The 12,697-nt window shown below is 38.7% G+C and overlaps 2 protein-coding genes across 5 annotated transcripts in view; one reads left to right on the top strand and one right to left on the bottom strand.

Annotated features, from left to right (window-relative positions):
* The first annotated feature begins 1,544 nt into the window (after positions 1-1,544).
* Positions 1,545-3,631, top strand: atoh7 (atonal bHLH transcription factor 7). Its single transcript, XM_016995284.2, has one exon. It carries the CDS (start codon positions 2,342-2,344, stop codon positions 2,789-2,791), a length of 450 nt encoding a protein of 149 aa, XP_016850773.1. The 5' UTR covers positions 1,545-2,341; the 3' UTR covers positions 2,792-3,631.
* A 1,867-nt stretch (positions 3,632-5,498) lies between these two features.
* The window catches only part of mypn (myopalladin), a 97,196-nt gene continuing 89,997 nt past the window's right edge, over positions 5,499-12,697 (bottom strand). For all 4 annotated transcript variants that reach the window (XM_008115176.3, XM_008115177.3, XM_003223692.4 and 1 more), the window contains one exon: positions 5,499-11,051. In XM_008115176.3, coding sequence (XP_008113383.1) covers positions 10,882-11,051 — 170 coding nt within the window. In that variant the 3' untranslated portion in view covers positions 5,499-10,881. The remainder of the gene's footprint in view (positions 11,052-12,697) is intronic.

The raw sequence follows: 12,697 nt of genomic DNA, 5'->3' as shown, positions 1-12,697 counted from the left end.
CCTTCCTAGGCATAGATTTCTCTTTCTTCCTGTTGTCTCACCCTTGTCCTTAACTATGAGTTGTTTGTAAGTCAGATGTTTGTAACTCGGGGACTGGTTGTACAGTTGCAACTATTATTCAAACTAAAAAGAAATTTTGAAAATTTTCACTGGCATGTAAATATACTAATTTGTTACTCAGATAATATTAACAGCTTTGAGCCGGTTGTGAAGTTGCTAACTAACATCAGAAATGTTCATTAGGAAGGCTAGGTAGAGTCCCCCCCCCCCCCCCCCCGATGCTGGGGGGAAAAAAGATCCCAGCAGGCACAGAAAAGTCAGGCCCCTTTCAGAAACCAGAATATTATACAAGGAAAAATGGAAACTGCATCAGATGTTTTGCTAATGAAATAATGATGTCTTACCACCCAGCCATTAACAAGACCATTTAGGTTGCGGGATATTAAGAGCGGGGTGATTTTGCCTAACAGACTGGGTTCAACATCTGTTATGCTGGAGTCCCCTCATGTTCAATTGCGTCCCATTGTCTTCCTATTATCCTACCCCATTCATTGCCATTGCCTCTGCAAAGGATTAATCAACTGCTTGCCCTCACATGATGTTTTAGAGTCATGACAGGAACAATTGGTCTACAGTTTTGGATCAAAATGCCATGTTCCAAGTCTGAATGAAAAGATGACTCGTTCATGAATACATGGTAACAATTTAATTAATCTGGAAATTATATAAAACCTCCTTGTTTTGCCTAGTGACTCACAGCATGTTTGTAGAAGGCAAGAAAACATTAGTATGAAAAACTGAAAAATAAAGACATCTTTATAAGAAAGCTGAACTGGTCTTCTAAAAAGTTAACTTTTGATCCCTTTATTAGAAGCTCGTGTAATGTTAACCTAAGATAATTAGTTGTGTATTTTTAGTATTTTCTCTATAATGATTTAATGAACATCTTTGTGATAGATTACATGTTTCTCTAGCGGCAGTAAACATTCTGCTAGATGTGTATCTGTTTATTGTTGTGGAAAAGAGTGTTTTGATGGAGATTAACATTTTGTGTCTATATATATCTATCTATCTATAGTCTATATACTATACTTGCTGTCTGGTGGATTTCCAAATCTAATTTTGCAACTGGACATTTATATTTATTTCCCTATTCCAAGCCAATTATAAGTAAGTAGCCCATTATTTATGAAAAAGACATTGTTTGAGGTTCTTAGGTGCATTCTGAGACTTATTTGTCATATTGTAGTAAATAGGTACATTTTCGAACACACTGGCTTCCGAGTACCTCTTTTCCTCTTAGGTGGACACATTTTTCTTGCACAGCCTTAAGCAGATTCTCTTCCTCTTGGGTTTAGTTATCCTCCTGAACAGTTTCTTTTCCCACCCAAGCACTTTTAGGCAAGCCAACTTCACATCACTGTGATGTGTCAGGAAAGGTTTCTGCTGAGCTGCAGAAGGTTATTCACTGAAAAGACCTTTTGCTTCGCTGTCGTGGTTCTTGGGGGGCCAGCAGGCAGACACCAGTCCAGATGGCAAATTGTTAGTGCTGGACAGTCAGGGCTATGGGAGACTTCTCAACAGATGAAGACTGCCATGTCAGGATTTTGTTGGAGCAGTTTTTTCTTTTTCGGTAGATGTGTGTGCGTGTGTGCATTTGCCGTTCCCAGGGTGGGATGGTGCTGGGATGGAAGCAGAGGGGCCGCCCACCCACCTGCTGCCACCTGTTCTGCTTTGGCTGCTGTTTCTATAAAGGACTTCCTTGGCTGGTCCCTTATGCTTAGCCACCAGCGCTAGCGACTGATGAAGGACCGAGAAGATTTTCCTCCTCTGAGCTTCAGAATAACACAGCATCACTATAGAGAGGAGATTGCCCTGAAGGAGAGCAACTCAGGCCTTCTCCTTGTTGACCCACTGTTAATGAAGTCTACTGGATCTGGCTTTTTTGGGGAAAATAAACATCATTTAGGCTATCTATAGGAACTCTTTTGGATTAAATGAACTTTTCATTCTCTCTGCCTGCCTCTCTCTTTTGGTCCTGCTTGTTTCCTTTTTGATGCTGAGCTGAAAGAACGGAAGGATCAAAACGTCTGAACAACTGCTGGGCATACTTTTGATTCCAGAAGAAGGTGCCAAAAGGACAATTTCAAACTCTAGTGCTTTTAATCAGTTCTGGGAGGATGTTCTTTTTAAAGATAAGTCCATCTCATTGAACATTGGATGAGGCTGGTTCCAATCTTTAAAAAAAATTGTAACGAAACCAAAAACGCCTTTTTTTTCCTCTGCATTTTTATTGTGTGCTTCTGCTGGAGTGCGTCTTTCATTACGCAGATATCCCCACATGAAACCCTGCAAACTCAGTAACGGTATGGATTCTGAATCGGAAGCTGACATCCAGTGCAGAAACGGGGCTGCCTGTGCTGCCAAGTGTGGCTCTGAACGCCTGGAGAACGTTGCCAAGCGCAGGCTTGCTGCGAATGCCAGGGAGAGGAGACGGATGCAGGGGCTGAACACAGCCTTTGACCGTCTACGCAAGGTGGTCCCCCAGTGGGGCCAAGACAAAAAGCTCTCCAAATATGAGACCCTCCAGATGGCCCTCAGTTATATCATGGCGTTGACAAGGATCCTTGCCGAAGCCGAAAGGTACAGCGCAGAGAAAGACTGGATTAACTTCCACTGTGAGCATTTCCATCAGGAGAACTGCCACCACGAGTATACAGGACAGAAGGCCACTGGGGAGGTGGACCCTTATGCACAGAGACTTTTCAGCTTCCAGCCTGATCACTACTGAATGGACAGAGTAGTGTGATTTAACAGGCATTTCTGATCTCTCTCTCTCTCTCTCTCTCTCTCTTTTCTCTCTCTTTCTATCAGTCATCTTTTTAAGTACGAGACAAGCTGTATAAGGTAATCTTTGGTGTTTCTCATTTTTTTGCCTGTTACATGTTAGTTTCATTAGAGGAAAGCAATTTGGAAGCATTTCAAATGCTCTTTGTCCATACATCACATCTGTGCCCCCCTCCCATGAAATGTTTATGACATATGTTGTGTTGCATCCTACCATTTAAGACATCATTTTTAATTGCTGATACAACTCCATGTGCTTTAAAAATATGATGTATCAATGAATGTCAAACTGGACACAGAACAGTATTTAGGCTGCTTGTTAAACCCACTGAAGCCATCATGGACTAAATATAATCCTCTTTCTTCTTTAATTCCTTCTTTGAGGATGTTATGTATTTCCATCCGATGAATTGTACATCATGATACGGAAAACAGAAATCATGCTGTTTGATCCTCAGAGCAATAACTTCCTTAAACTTTGTAAGTTTGCTGAAATTGATTTTCCAGACTAAATTGTGCACTCACAGTTTCTCTGGGGTATGCTCAGAATAGAGCTAATTTCAAATATAGTAACTAGAGTGTTTATACATTCTTTACGCTAGTAGTAAAGATAAATTAGTCTGTGTGACACAGGGATAAAAATAATTGCATGAAACTATATAGATACAATGTTAGAGTGTGTGAATTATGCTGATGCTGTGGTTTTTTTTTACATTGTTCTGTTTCCTTGAAGCCATAAGAAATTTAATAAGCTAAAAATAAACATTTTTTATCTTACAAAATAGTCTGATTTTTCAAAAAGTAGTCATACCTTCTTATGCAGTTTAAGTGTGTAGCTCCTCGGAGATCTGAGATGTCAGCATAATTTGCTTGTTATAGGGATGCGAATTGTGCAGCCCTCTAGATATTGTTAAATTGCAACTCCCATCACTCCAGCTCATGTAGTCAGTGGAGAGGAACATTGGGAACTGCAGTCCGAAAACACCTTGAGATCCACCTGATTCTCACTTTTTTTTCTTCGTGTCAGGAGCGACTTGAGAAACTGCAAGTTGCTTCTGGTGTGAGAGAATTGGCCATCTGCAAGGACGTTGCCCAGGGGACGCTCGGATGGTTGTGTTTTTACCATCCTTGTGGGAGGCTTCTCTCATGTCCTCGCATGGAGCTGGAGCTGATACAGGGAGCTCAGCCTCTCTCTCCCTGGGTTGGATTCGAACTAGCAACCTTCAGGTCAGCAACCCAACCTTCAAGTCATTCTCACTGCTGGAAAGAGGAAGTCAACATCACTGGTACTGATTCATTGTATATCACAAGATGGAATACTACAGCTTGCAAAGACAATTTGGGAAGGCTCAATGATTCTTTAAACCAGGGGTTCTTAACCACAGGTCCGTGAAAAGATTTCAGGGGGTCTGTGATTTTAAATTGGAAAAAAAAATCAACTTACCTTTATTTTCTCTGACCTCTAACTAAAATCTAGGATTTCCTTCATTTATGAGTATATGCAATAAATTACAGAAGTATTCATTTCATATCAAATTGCAGTTGTTTCCTATCTAAAAAAAATCCCTTATGCTCACCCGTACTTTGAAATTACAGGAATTATTAGATCTGACATTAGATCATATGTGAGTCCTGCTGTGTACAAGCTATTGCTCAATGCAGCTGGCCAACTATTTGGCAACATAGAATAGGAAATACAAGGAAATCTTCTGAGTGGTGTTTTAGATTTTGTAGTGAAGTTGTGGGGAAGTTGTCAAACATAATTGTGAAAAATCCTAAAATTTAATGTAAATACATTCTGATGTCATGTGTCAAAAAATATTCTGAGACAAGGTCTGTGGTTTTCATCTGACTGGCAAAGGGGTCCGGGATCAAAAAAAGGTTAAGAAGCCCCACTTCAAACAAAGAAGAGACAACTTGTAGCCATTTGGCTTCTTTTGGACACATTTCCCACCATTCCTCACTATAGACTATGCTAAACCAGAGGGGAATTGCCATCCAACAACAGATGTAGCTGTTATTATGACTTCCAACATGTTTTGCTGCTTTTGGTCAGGAAGCATGGTGTGCAAAATTGCCCTGGGAACTATTGATTACATACAGCAGAAAGGAAAGCCAATAAGACGCTTCATCCCTGGGGTTTGGTTCAGCCACTTCCTTTTCTAAGACCCCTTCTACACCGCCATATAATCCAGATAATCAAATCAGATAATCCAGATTATCTACTTTGAATTGGATTATATGAGTCTACACTGCCATATAATACAGATCAAAGCAGATAATCTGGATTTTATATAGCAGTGTAGAAGGGGTCTAAGTGCCATATCAGATGAGGCATCCAGTCAGGTGCAAATTCCCATCCAGGTTACACGAGGATCTCTTGCATTCAGTTGCATTACTAGTTTGCTGTACATGCGATTTCTGATATGGAAAGAGGGTTATGGCGCAGCCTGGGTGCAGATACTACTTTTGATGCTGGGATCTCCCTTTCTGCTCAGGGGCCTAAATACTTTGTGCCAGATTTTACAGAAATTATTCTCCTAGAATTCCAGTCATTCACTCTGGTCCTCAATGACAAATCCTACAGAAGCCTTGACACTGCATTTCTCTTAACAGGGACCTGAGGATACACAGTCAAATACATACCCACATAATGCAACTCTGAAGCTTTATTGAACGGACAAGGGAAAATACATTTTCTGAACAGTCCAACATTTCCCTTTTAAGCATTTAAAACATACTTATAAATTGTACTCTTTATCCCCCTCCCTGACCCCTATGGAAGTTGCATGACTATGGAGGGTATACACCTTCATATATCATCAGAATTTTAACAACCCAATTTCAATGGAAAAATAACTTCATACTGCAGAATATAAGGTCACTGACTCATGCATTATTGCATTTAACAGATACAACAACACATTCATGTATCCTTGTTATTAATCAGTTACTGCTTACAGAAGGTATGTGAAACCCATTTTTAGACAACTGTGTTTCAAAACAGCCAGATAAGTATATTTCTTTACTATACATTGCATTTCTTAAAATTATATTTTGAAGCAGACATTGATCGATTAGCCTTTGTTTAAAGAAATATTTTCAGTTCGCAAATATCGGTATGTCAACACTCCTATGGTTCTTTATGTTCACTTGTGCGTTCAATAGAAAAAAAACATCAAGAAGGGGCTCTGGTTGGTGAAATTAAAGGCATTCATTGCCATACATCCATGGTGTGCTGTTTCTGGTGCTCTGGTGCTAGAGTGGTGAGTATCACATACATAATGAGCCCTCAGTATCTGCTGGCATTTGGTTCCAGAACCCCTGTGTACACCACAATTCATGGATACTCCAGTCTCACTATATTAAATGGCTTAGTAAAATGGTTTTTCTTATATAAAATGGCAAAATTAATATTCTCCTTTTGGAAGTATTTTTTTTAAAGAAAATCAAGCGATGGATTGCTGACTGTATCATCCTTTGCTGCAGTGGTTCTCAACCTGGGATCCCCAGATGTTTTTGGCCTTCAACTCCCTGAAATCCTAACAGCTGGTAAACTGGTTTGGATTTCTGGGAGTTGTGGGCCAAAAACATCTGGGGACCCCAGGTTAAGAACTGCTGTTTTACTGGAACAGACAATCTAAGATTTGGATTGCTGTGTAAGAAACAAACTCAGATCTTGGAAGCAATGGTTTGATTTCCTTATATTCTCACATAGAATATTCTATTCTTTAATGTATAGTCAGAAAAGACCATGTAGAAGCTCAGAAAAGAAACAGATGCTAACATGAAATTTTATAAGTGTGAATTTTATAAGAATGAAGTTTTAAGAGAGAGGGGGAAATGGAGGATTTGTGAAGAGGATCTGAAGCTCACTCTTCCAGTCTCTGCTAGACAAAACAGAGCATAGAAGGAGTCTTAGGCAATTGAGGAGATGAAAATGGGAGAATGGTTCAACAGGAGGACCTTATGACCTGAAGAGAGAAAAAGAGGGCCTTGAAGGGAAAAATACTACCTGAAAACAGAGAACTCAGCAGGAAGGGGAAGGAGAGAGGGGGAATGTAAGCTACTGAGAAGGAACGCGAGCTACTGAGGAATCCTTGTGCCTTCTGATAAGAGAGAAAAAAAGAAAGAAAATGTTCACTGAATTTTGTAGGTGCTCAAAAAGTTCTAACTATAAAATTACCGAGCTGCATCTCAGATCTTGTGGCACAAATTTTTCTTTGTTGGTCACCCTCATTTTGCTTTGGCTAGTAAAAGAGCTGTGGCTTGGATCTCTCGTCTTTAGTGTCCAATTGAAAGTACTCCAACAACCTGTGTGAAAAGATAACTTTAAAAAAATCCTGCCATTGGGTTAAATGGGTCTTCGGCACGTACAACCAACTTTTTTGTTTTCTTCCCACCACAGCTGCTTGCACTTTCCCTAGATCTGTTTTGGGGACGTAGCCCTTTCGAAAAGGTTCAGGTTATAAGGAGCTCCAGCATGGAGAGGGAAATTTCTTCTGTTAGGCAGAAACGATTGGATTGTATACATTCATTTTAGGGGTATTCTATTTTGTTGAATATCTGTGTTGCATGTTTGTTGAGCACGTTTTATTACATCCTAAGTGAAAACTTTACAGGTAATTTGATCCCTCTGTTAACATTAACATTAGGTCCTTTTGAAAACTTTTACTGTATAAGACTAATGATTTTTTTTTTCTGTACCAAATAAGTCTAGATCCTTTTGGTTGACTGAAATGAAAAAGAAGAAATCGCACAATTTAATGCAGAAGAAAACTCTGGCAGTAAAACTGTCTTGTTTTTCAGCAGCATTTTTCACATAAAGTTATCTGCTCCATTAATAAGACTCATAATTGAATAGCCCTTTAGGCAAGTCAGTCATGATGATAAAATTACATAACTGTAATAACCTGAGTTTAAATGGATTCCTATTCCAGTAAATTTCCAATTTTTGTTGAATGTTGACACAAACAACTGAGTGCTGATAATTCCAAAATATTTTCCTCTTCAGACATGGATCAGTGACTGATGGCAATTAGATGTAGATGATTTAGTTTAAGTAGAATTTGGTGCATTTATCTGTTATGTAGTGGGGCCAGAACGATTCAATAAGCAATAACAGTAATATTACTTGCTACCTCCCAGTGTTCCATTTGCCCTCAGCTACAATTGCTGCAGAAGCTGAAATAGAAGTGGATTTCCTCATCAACAGTCGAAAATGAGCAACGCCTTTTGACATGCAAAGGACTTGTGGTCAACCTGACCTTGAATGGGAAATTATGACCCATTAGACTCACGTCTATTGTTTGTTGATGGGGAATCAACATAGCTCCCTACCTATTTAGACTATCCTTGAGGACCTCACCATTAGGATTTATGTATGAATTTATATGAATGTCAGATTGTGAGCATTTATTCTAACACATGCACTCAATGAACAAACTGAACTTCTCAGTGATGGCTGTTCCTGGCACAAATCACGTTCCCTGTTTTTTCAAAGAGCAATTTTCAGAAAAGTGACATCTTTGTGCACAAAAGTTTTCACAGCAACAGAAGTACAGTAACATTTGTATGACATAATTAAAGGTAATAATTAATGTAATATAAACATTCCACGGCTAGAATCCTATTGGTTAGTTGTAACCAGAGCAGATTCATTCAGTCACAATTGATGAATGGTGTGTCAACATGTAGGTTGAGACTGATTCAGTGAGTCTACTCTGGTCAAGACTAACAATAGAATTAGGCCTCAGCAAGATAAAGCTTAGATTTGACCCCTGCTATGTTTTGCTCTACAAGATAGGAAGAACTTTCTCTTTAAAAGCAGATAGATAGAAATTCTGAAGTACAGGTAAACAGAACTGTATGTCATAGTGACTGTATATTAGAAATATCCAGGTTGTGTTTCTTCCGATAATATGCCAATTTTTTAAAGTAGTTTTTTATTTTCCCATTAATCAGAATGAACCTAATATTTGTTGTTGTTTTTTTAATCTGTTTTCTACAAGCCAGTGACCTGTAGTACAAAGTATACTCTTCTCCTATCTCTTCATCACCATAATATCCAAAAGAGAATGAGGTATCAGCATAAAGCATAACACAAGGCAAAGCTTGAACCATGTGATACTCATCTTCTATCCTTTAGTGATGCCAATAACTATCAAAAGATACGGTTACACCAAAGAAAAGGAATGACATTATTCCTCATTACAGTTGTAATCCAGTTGAGGTCCCATTTATACTGCCATATAATCCAGTCTCTGAATCCAGATTATCTGCTTTGAATTGGATTATATAGCAGTGTAGATGCATATAATCCAGTTCAAAGCAGATTATCTGGATTCAGAAACTGGATTATATGGCAGTGCAGATCCAGCCTTAGTTATCCCTTAGTTATTGGGTTAATAAATTAAGGCAACTAATTATGTTTAACTAATTCCTTTAAAGTGTGCATGTTATCTCTCCTTCTCAGTGTAATATATCAGTGTATCAGAGGTATGTTAATGTATCAATGGGAGGGCAGGGGAGGAAAGTGAAGTGTTTTGAAGAATTTCAAATTGGGATGAATGGGAACCAAGATGGTTTTGATGGAAGCAAGACTCAATTATGAAAAGAGGGCATTGTTATATACCCATCTGAAAAGAGGGTGAGCACTGGATATTATATAAATATATACAGTGTTCCCTTGCTACTTCGCTGTTCGTTTTTTGTGCCCTCACTGTTTCATGGTTTTTAAATAAACACTAAAATAATATTATAAATCATAAAAACTTATAATTTACAATGGTGGTGGTCTCAGTTGGGTGAAGGTGGCGGGGCAGAGAAGGAGCCCAAACGACAGTGGGACGAGAAGGATGTGGGGCCATGTTCCCCTGCCTCTTTCTTCTCTTCTTCTCTTCTTCTCTCCCTCCCTCCCTCCCTCTTTCTACTTCTGTCTTTACTTTGCGGATTTTCACTCATCGCGGGTGGTTCTGGAATGTAACCCCCGCGATAAGTGAGGGAACATTGTATGTATATATGTGTGTGTGTATACACACATGCACACACACACACACACACACACACACACAAAATTATCAAACACCTGACTGTGAAAGAAATTAATATCTTTGAGCAAAAATAACATGTAAGCTATTTGTTGGATCAAAACAGCGAATTCCTAAAATGGAAAAAGAACAAGTAAGCACACTTCAAAAATGTATATAGCAGTGATAACTGAAATGTCTACATAATAGGTGTTTTGTGGGTTAGAAGTTCATAGCACAATCCCATGCAGCCTACTTGAAAGTAAGTCTCACTGAGCTCACTAGGGCTTACTACTAGGAAAGTGAGCATGGGATTGCTGCCTCAATTGCACATGGTTACGTTCAAAAGATATGCATGGTGCCTTACAAAAGGATTCAATGCACCATGAGTAGGCAATTCATGAAATATGCATTCACACTTTAAAAAAACCCTACTGTATAGCAGTTTCTAATTTCAGGTTTGTCTGATCTCTTATTTTATCTATTTCTATTAAAGAGATCTTCCAGCATTTATTTTTTGCCTTTGATTAGTGCTTAGTGTTTAGAGATGACCAGTCACTATTAAAAGATGATATTCAAAGTTATGTGATTTACTTTCTTTCCAATTATCAGTGTCAGTATTTCTATTGGTAATCGAACACTCAAAATGTATAGCATTGCTTATTTAAGATGGAGCAGGAGTTTTTAAATTCAAGCATTAAGCTTTGGTATGGCATTTTATCTTAACCTTTGGAAACTAGGTCACTTTCCTTCATAACACATAGAAAAAAGCAACATAGCATGGAACTTACTGCAGTGCATTCTATACCACAATGACCCCATAGAATCAGGATGAACTAAGGTCTTGCATTTCAGCAACTTTACAGTTATTTTACAAATACATGTTGCTTGTAAACCTTGAGTCTCCTGGCTTGTACCTTCCACTCTTGTTCACAGTTCTGGCATTGCTTTAATATTTTTTTTTTGCAGGTAGGATTGGAACCAGAGGTGGTTTCCCCCCGGCTTTTTAAAGTTCTTCACTTTCTACCACTGGCTGGGGCGGTGATGAAAACCTCACAGGAGTCTCAACAGGAGAGAAAGCAGAAAAAATGTCAAGTCCTTGCCCGCTGAGGCTCGCATATCGGGTGCCACCAGGGCGGATCTTTATTGGCTGAGGAATCTGTTGATGCCACTGAGCTGAGGCAACAAAAAATACATGAACACAAGACAAAAATCTCAAACATCTTAACAATCAGAGAAATGTCTACTTCTAATTCAAAAATTGAAACAAGAGTCTGTGATGTTTCTTTAGTTTTTTGCCCTGGAATAAATTTATTTTGGTTCAGAGGGCAGGTAAGTTACAGTGGGTCTTCCGGATCCATGAGTTCCGGATCTGGGCTTCAAACAATTGCAGATTGTTCTACCTAAAAGCGGATGACATGATACATGTGTGCCATCACCATTTAATAACACAGTCCAATAACAAAAAAATTTCTTGGTGTCTTGGTTTATAGGTCTGGCCCTGGGGTCATTTGGTGCACTGATTCAGAAAACGGCACTGGATAGACTCCATCTGCTTTAGTTTATTAGGACCCCATCACATGCAATTTCCCATTTCTAAAGACTTCTAAAACAGTTCCCTGATGAAGCATCACACAGTTCATGTCCATATTGGACCTTTTAATGATGTGGATGATTGTTTATATTTCTTGCTCTCAATTATGTTTTTTAAACTATGTTTAATTTGTTTTTAAATGTGATGCTTGTTGTTTTAACTGTTTGATTTTATGATGTTATGTGATTTGTATTGGGCTTGTCCCTGTGTGAGCCGCTCCGAGCCCCTGTTGGGGAGATGGAGGTGGCATACAAAAATAAAGTTATTATTTATTTATTTATTACAATATTTATATCCCGCCCTTCTCACCCAATAGGGGACTCAGGGCGGCTTACAATAAAACACATATATAAAATTGTACAATACATTGTGAATCAATTAAAAAGTTATTAAATTACATGAGACATTCATGAAAACACTTATAAAATACAGATGGGCATGTTCCGAGTCTAAAAGACTGGGTCTAAAAGTCTGGTATCATCATCATCATCATCATCATCATCATCATCATCTTATATGGTTATCATGATTTTCTGTGGGTGAGCAGATAGTGACTGGTAGATGGCATACTGTATTTACTCAAATCTAATGCTCACCTTTTTGGCTAAATCACCTTGCCAAAATTAGGGAGCACATTAGATTCACGTAATAGGGTAATCTTATTGTTGTACCAAAGCAATAGGGAACTGCTTCAGGAGCACCTGGAGCTTCTATTTGAGGGATGTGATGTGTAATTTAATTGGCATAGCTCAGTTTTGGTGTTCCAACACAATTGTTTTTTAAAAAGGAATTCCAAGCAGGCAGCAACTGTAATGGGTGCATTAAAAAGAGTGCACCTTTTGCTGCTGCATATTACATTAGCCAGAAAACACTTTTTTTGGTTTCAGGGTTTTGAAACCAGAGGTGCACATTAGATTAAATGGTGCATTAGACTTGAGTAATGTATGTTCTATATCTCAAAAACTAGAGCTGATAGGGAAAAACTGGTACAATTTTTGGAATCAGCAGGCCAAATATACCCAGAAACAGATCTAACATTTGAAGCACCAAAATGTGTGTTGGCCAGTGTAATAAGAGAATAAGGCCATCTGCTTTTTTGCTTTGAGCATGGAGTCTCAAAATCGAACCACCACACATCTGAAGGGCACACTTGTATTCCCAAGTTATTCCACTTGAAGGACGCAGGATATTGTTACGCTGATGTCCAAATGAAATAATCCTAAACTGA

The sequence above is a fragment of the Anolis carolinensis genome, chromosome 3, assembly GCF_035594765.1.
Source record: "Anolis carolinensis isolate JA03-04 chromosome 3, rAnoCar3.1.pri, whole genome shotgun sequence".
In the NCBI taxonomy this organism is placed as follows: Eukaryota; Metazoa; Chordata; class Lepidosauria; order Squamata; family Dactyloidae; genus Anolis; species Anolis carolinensis.
This window is presented reverse-complemented; position numbering and strand designations above follow the sequence as displayed.

What these genes read in the sequence shown, in the direction of transcription:
- atoh7 (XM_016995284.2), top strand. Translation starts at nt 2,342, where the DNA reads ATGAAACCCTGCAAACTCAGTAACGGTATGGATTCTGAATCGGAAGCT.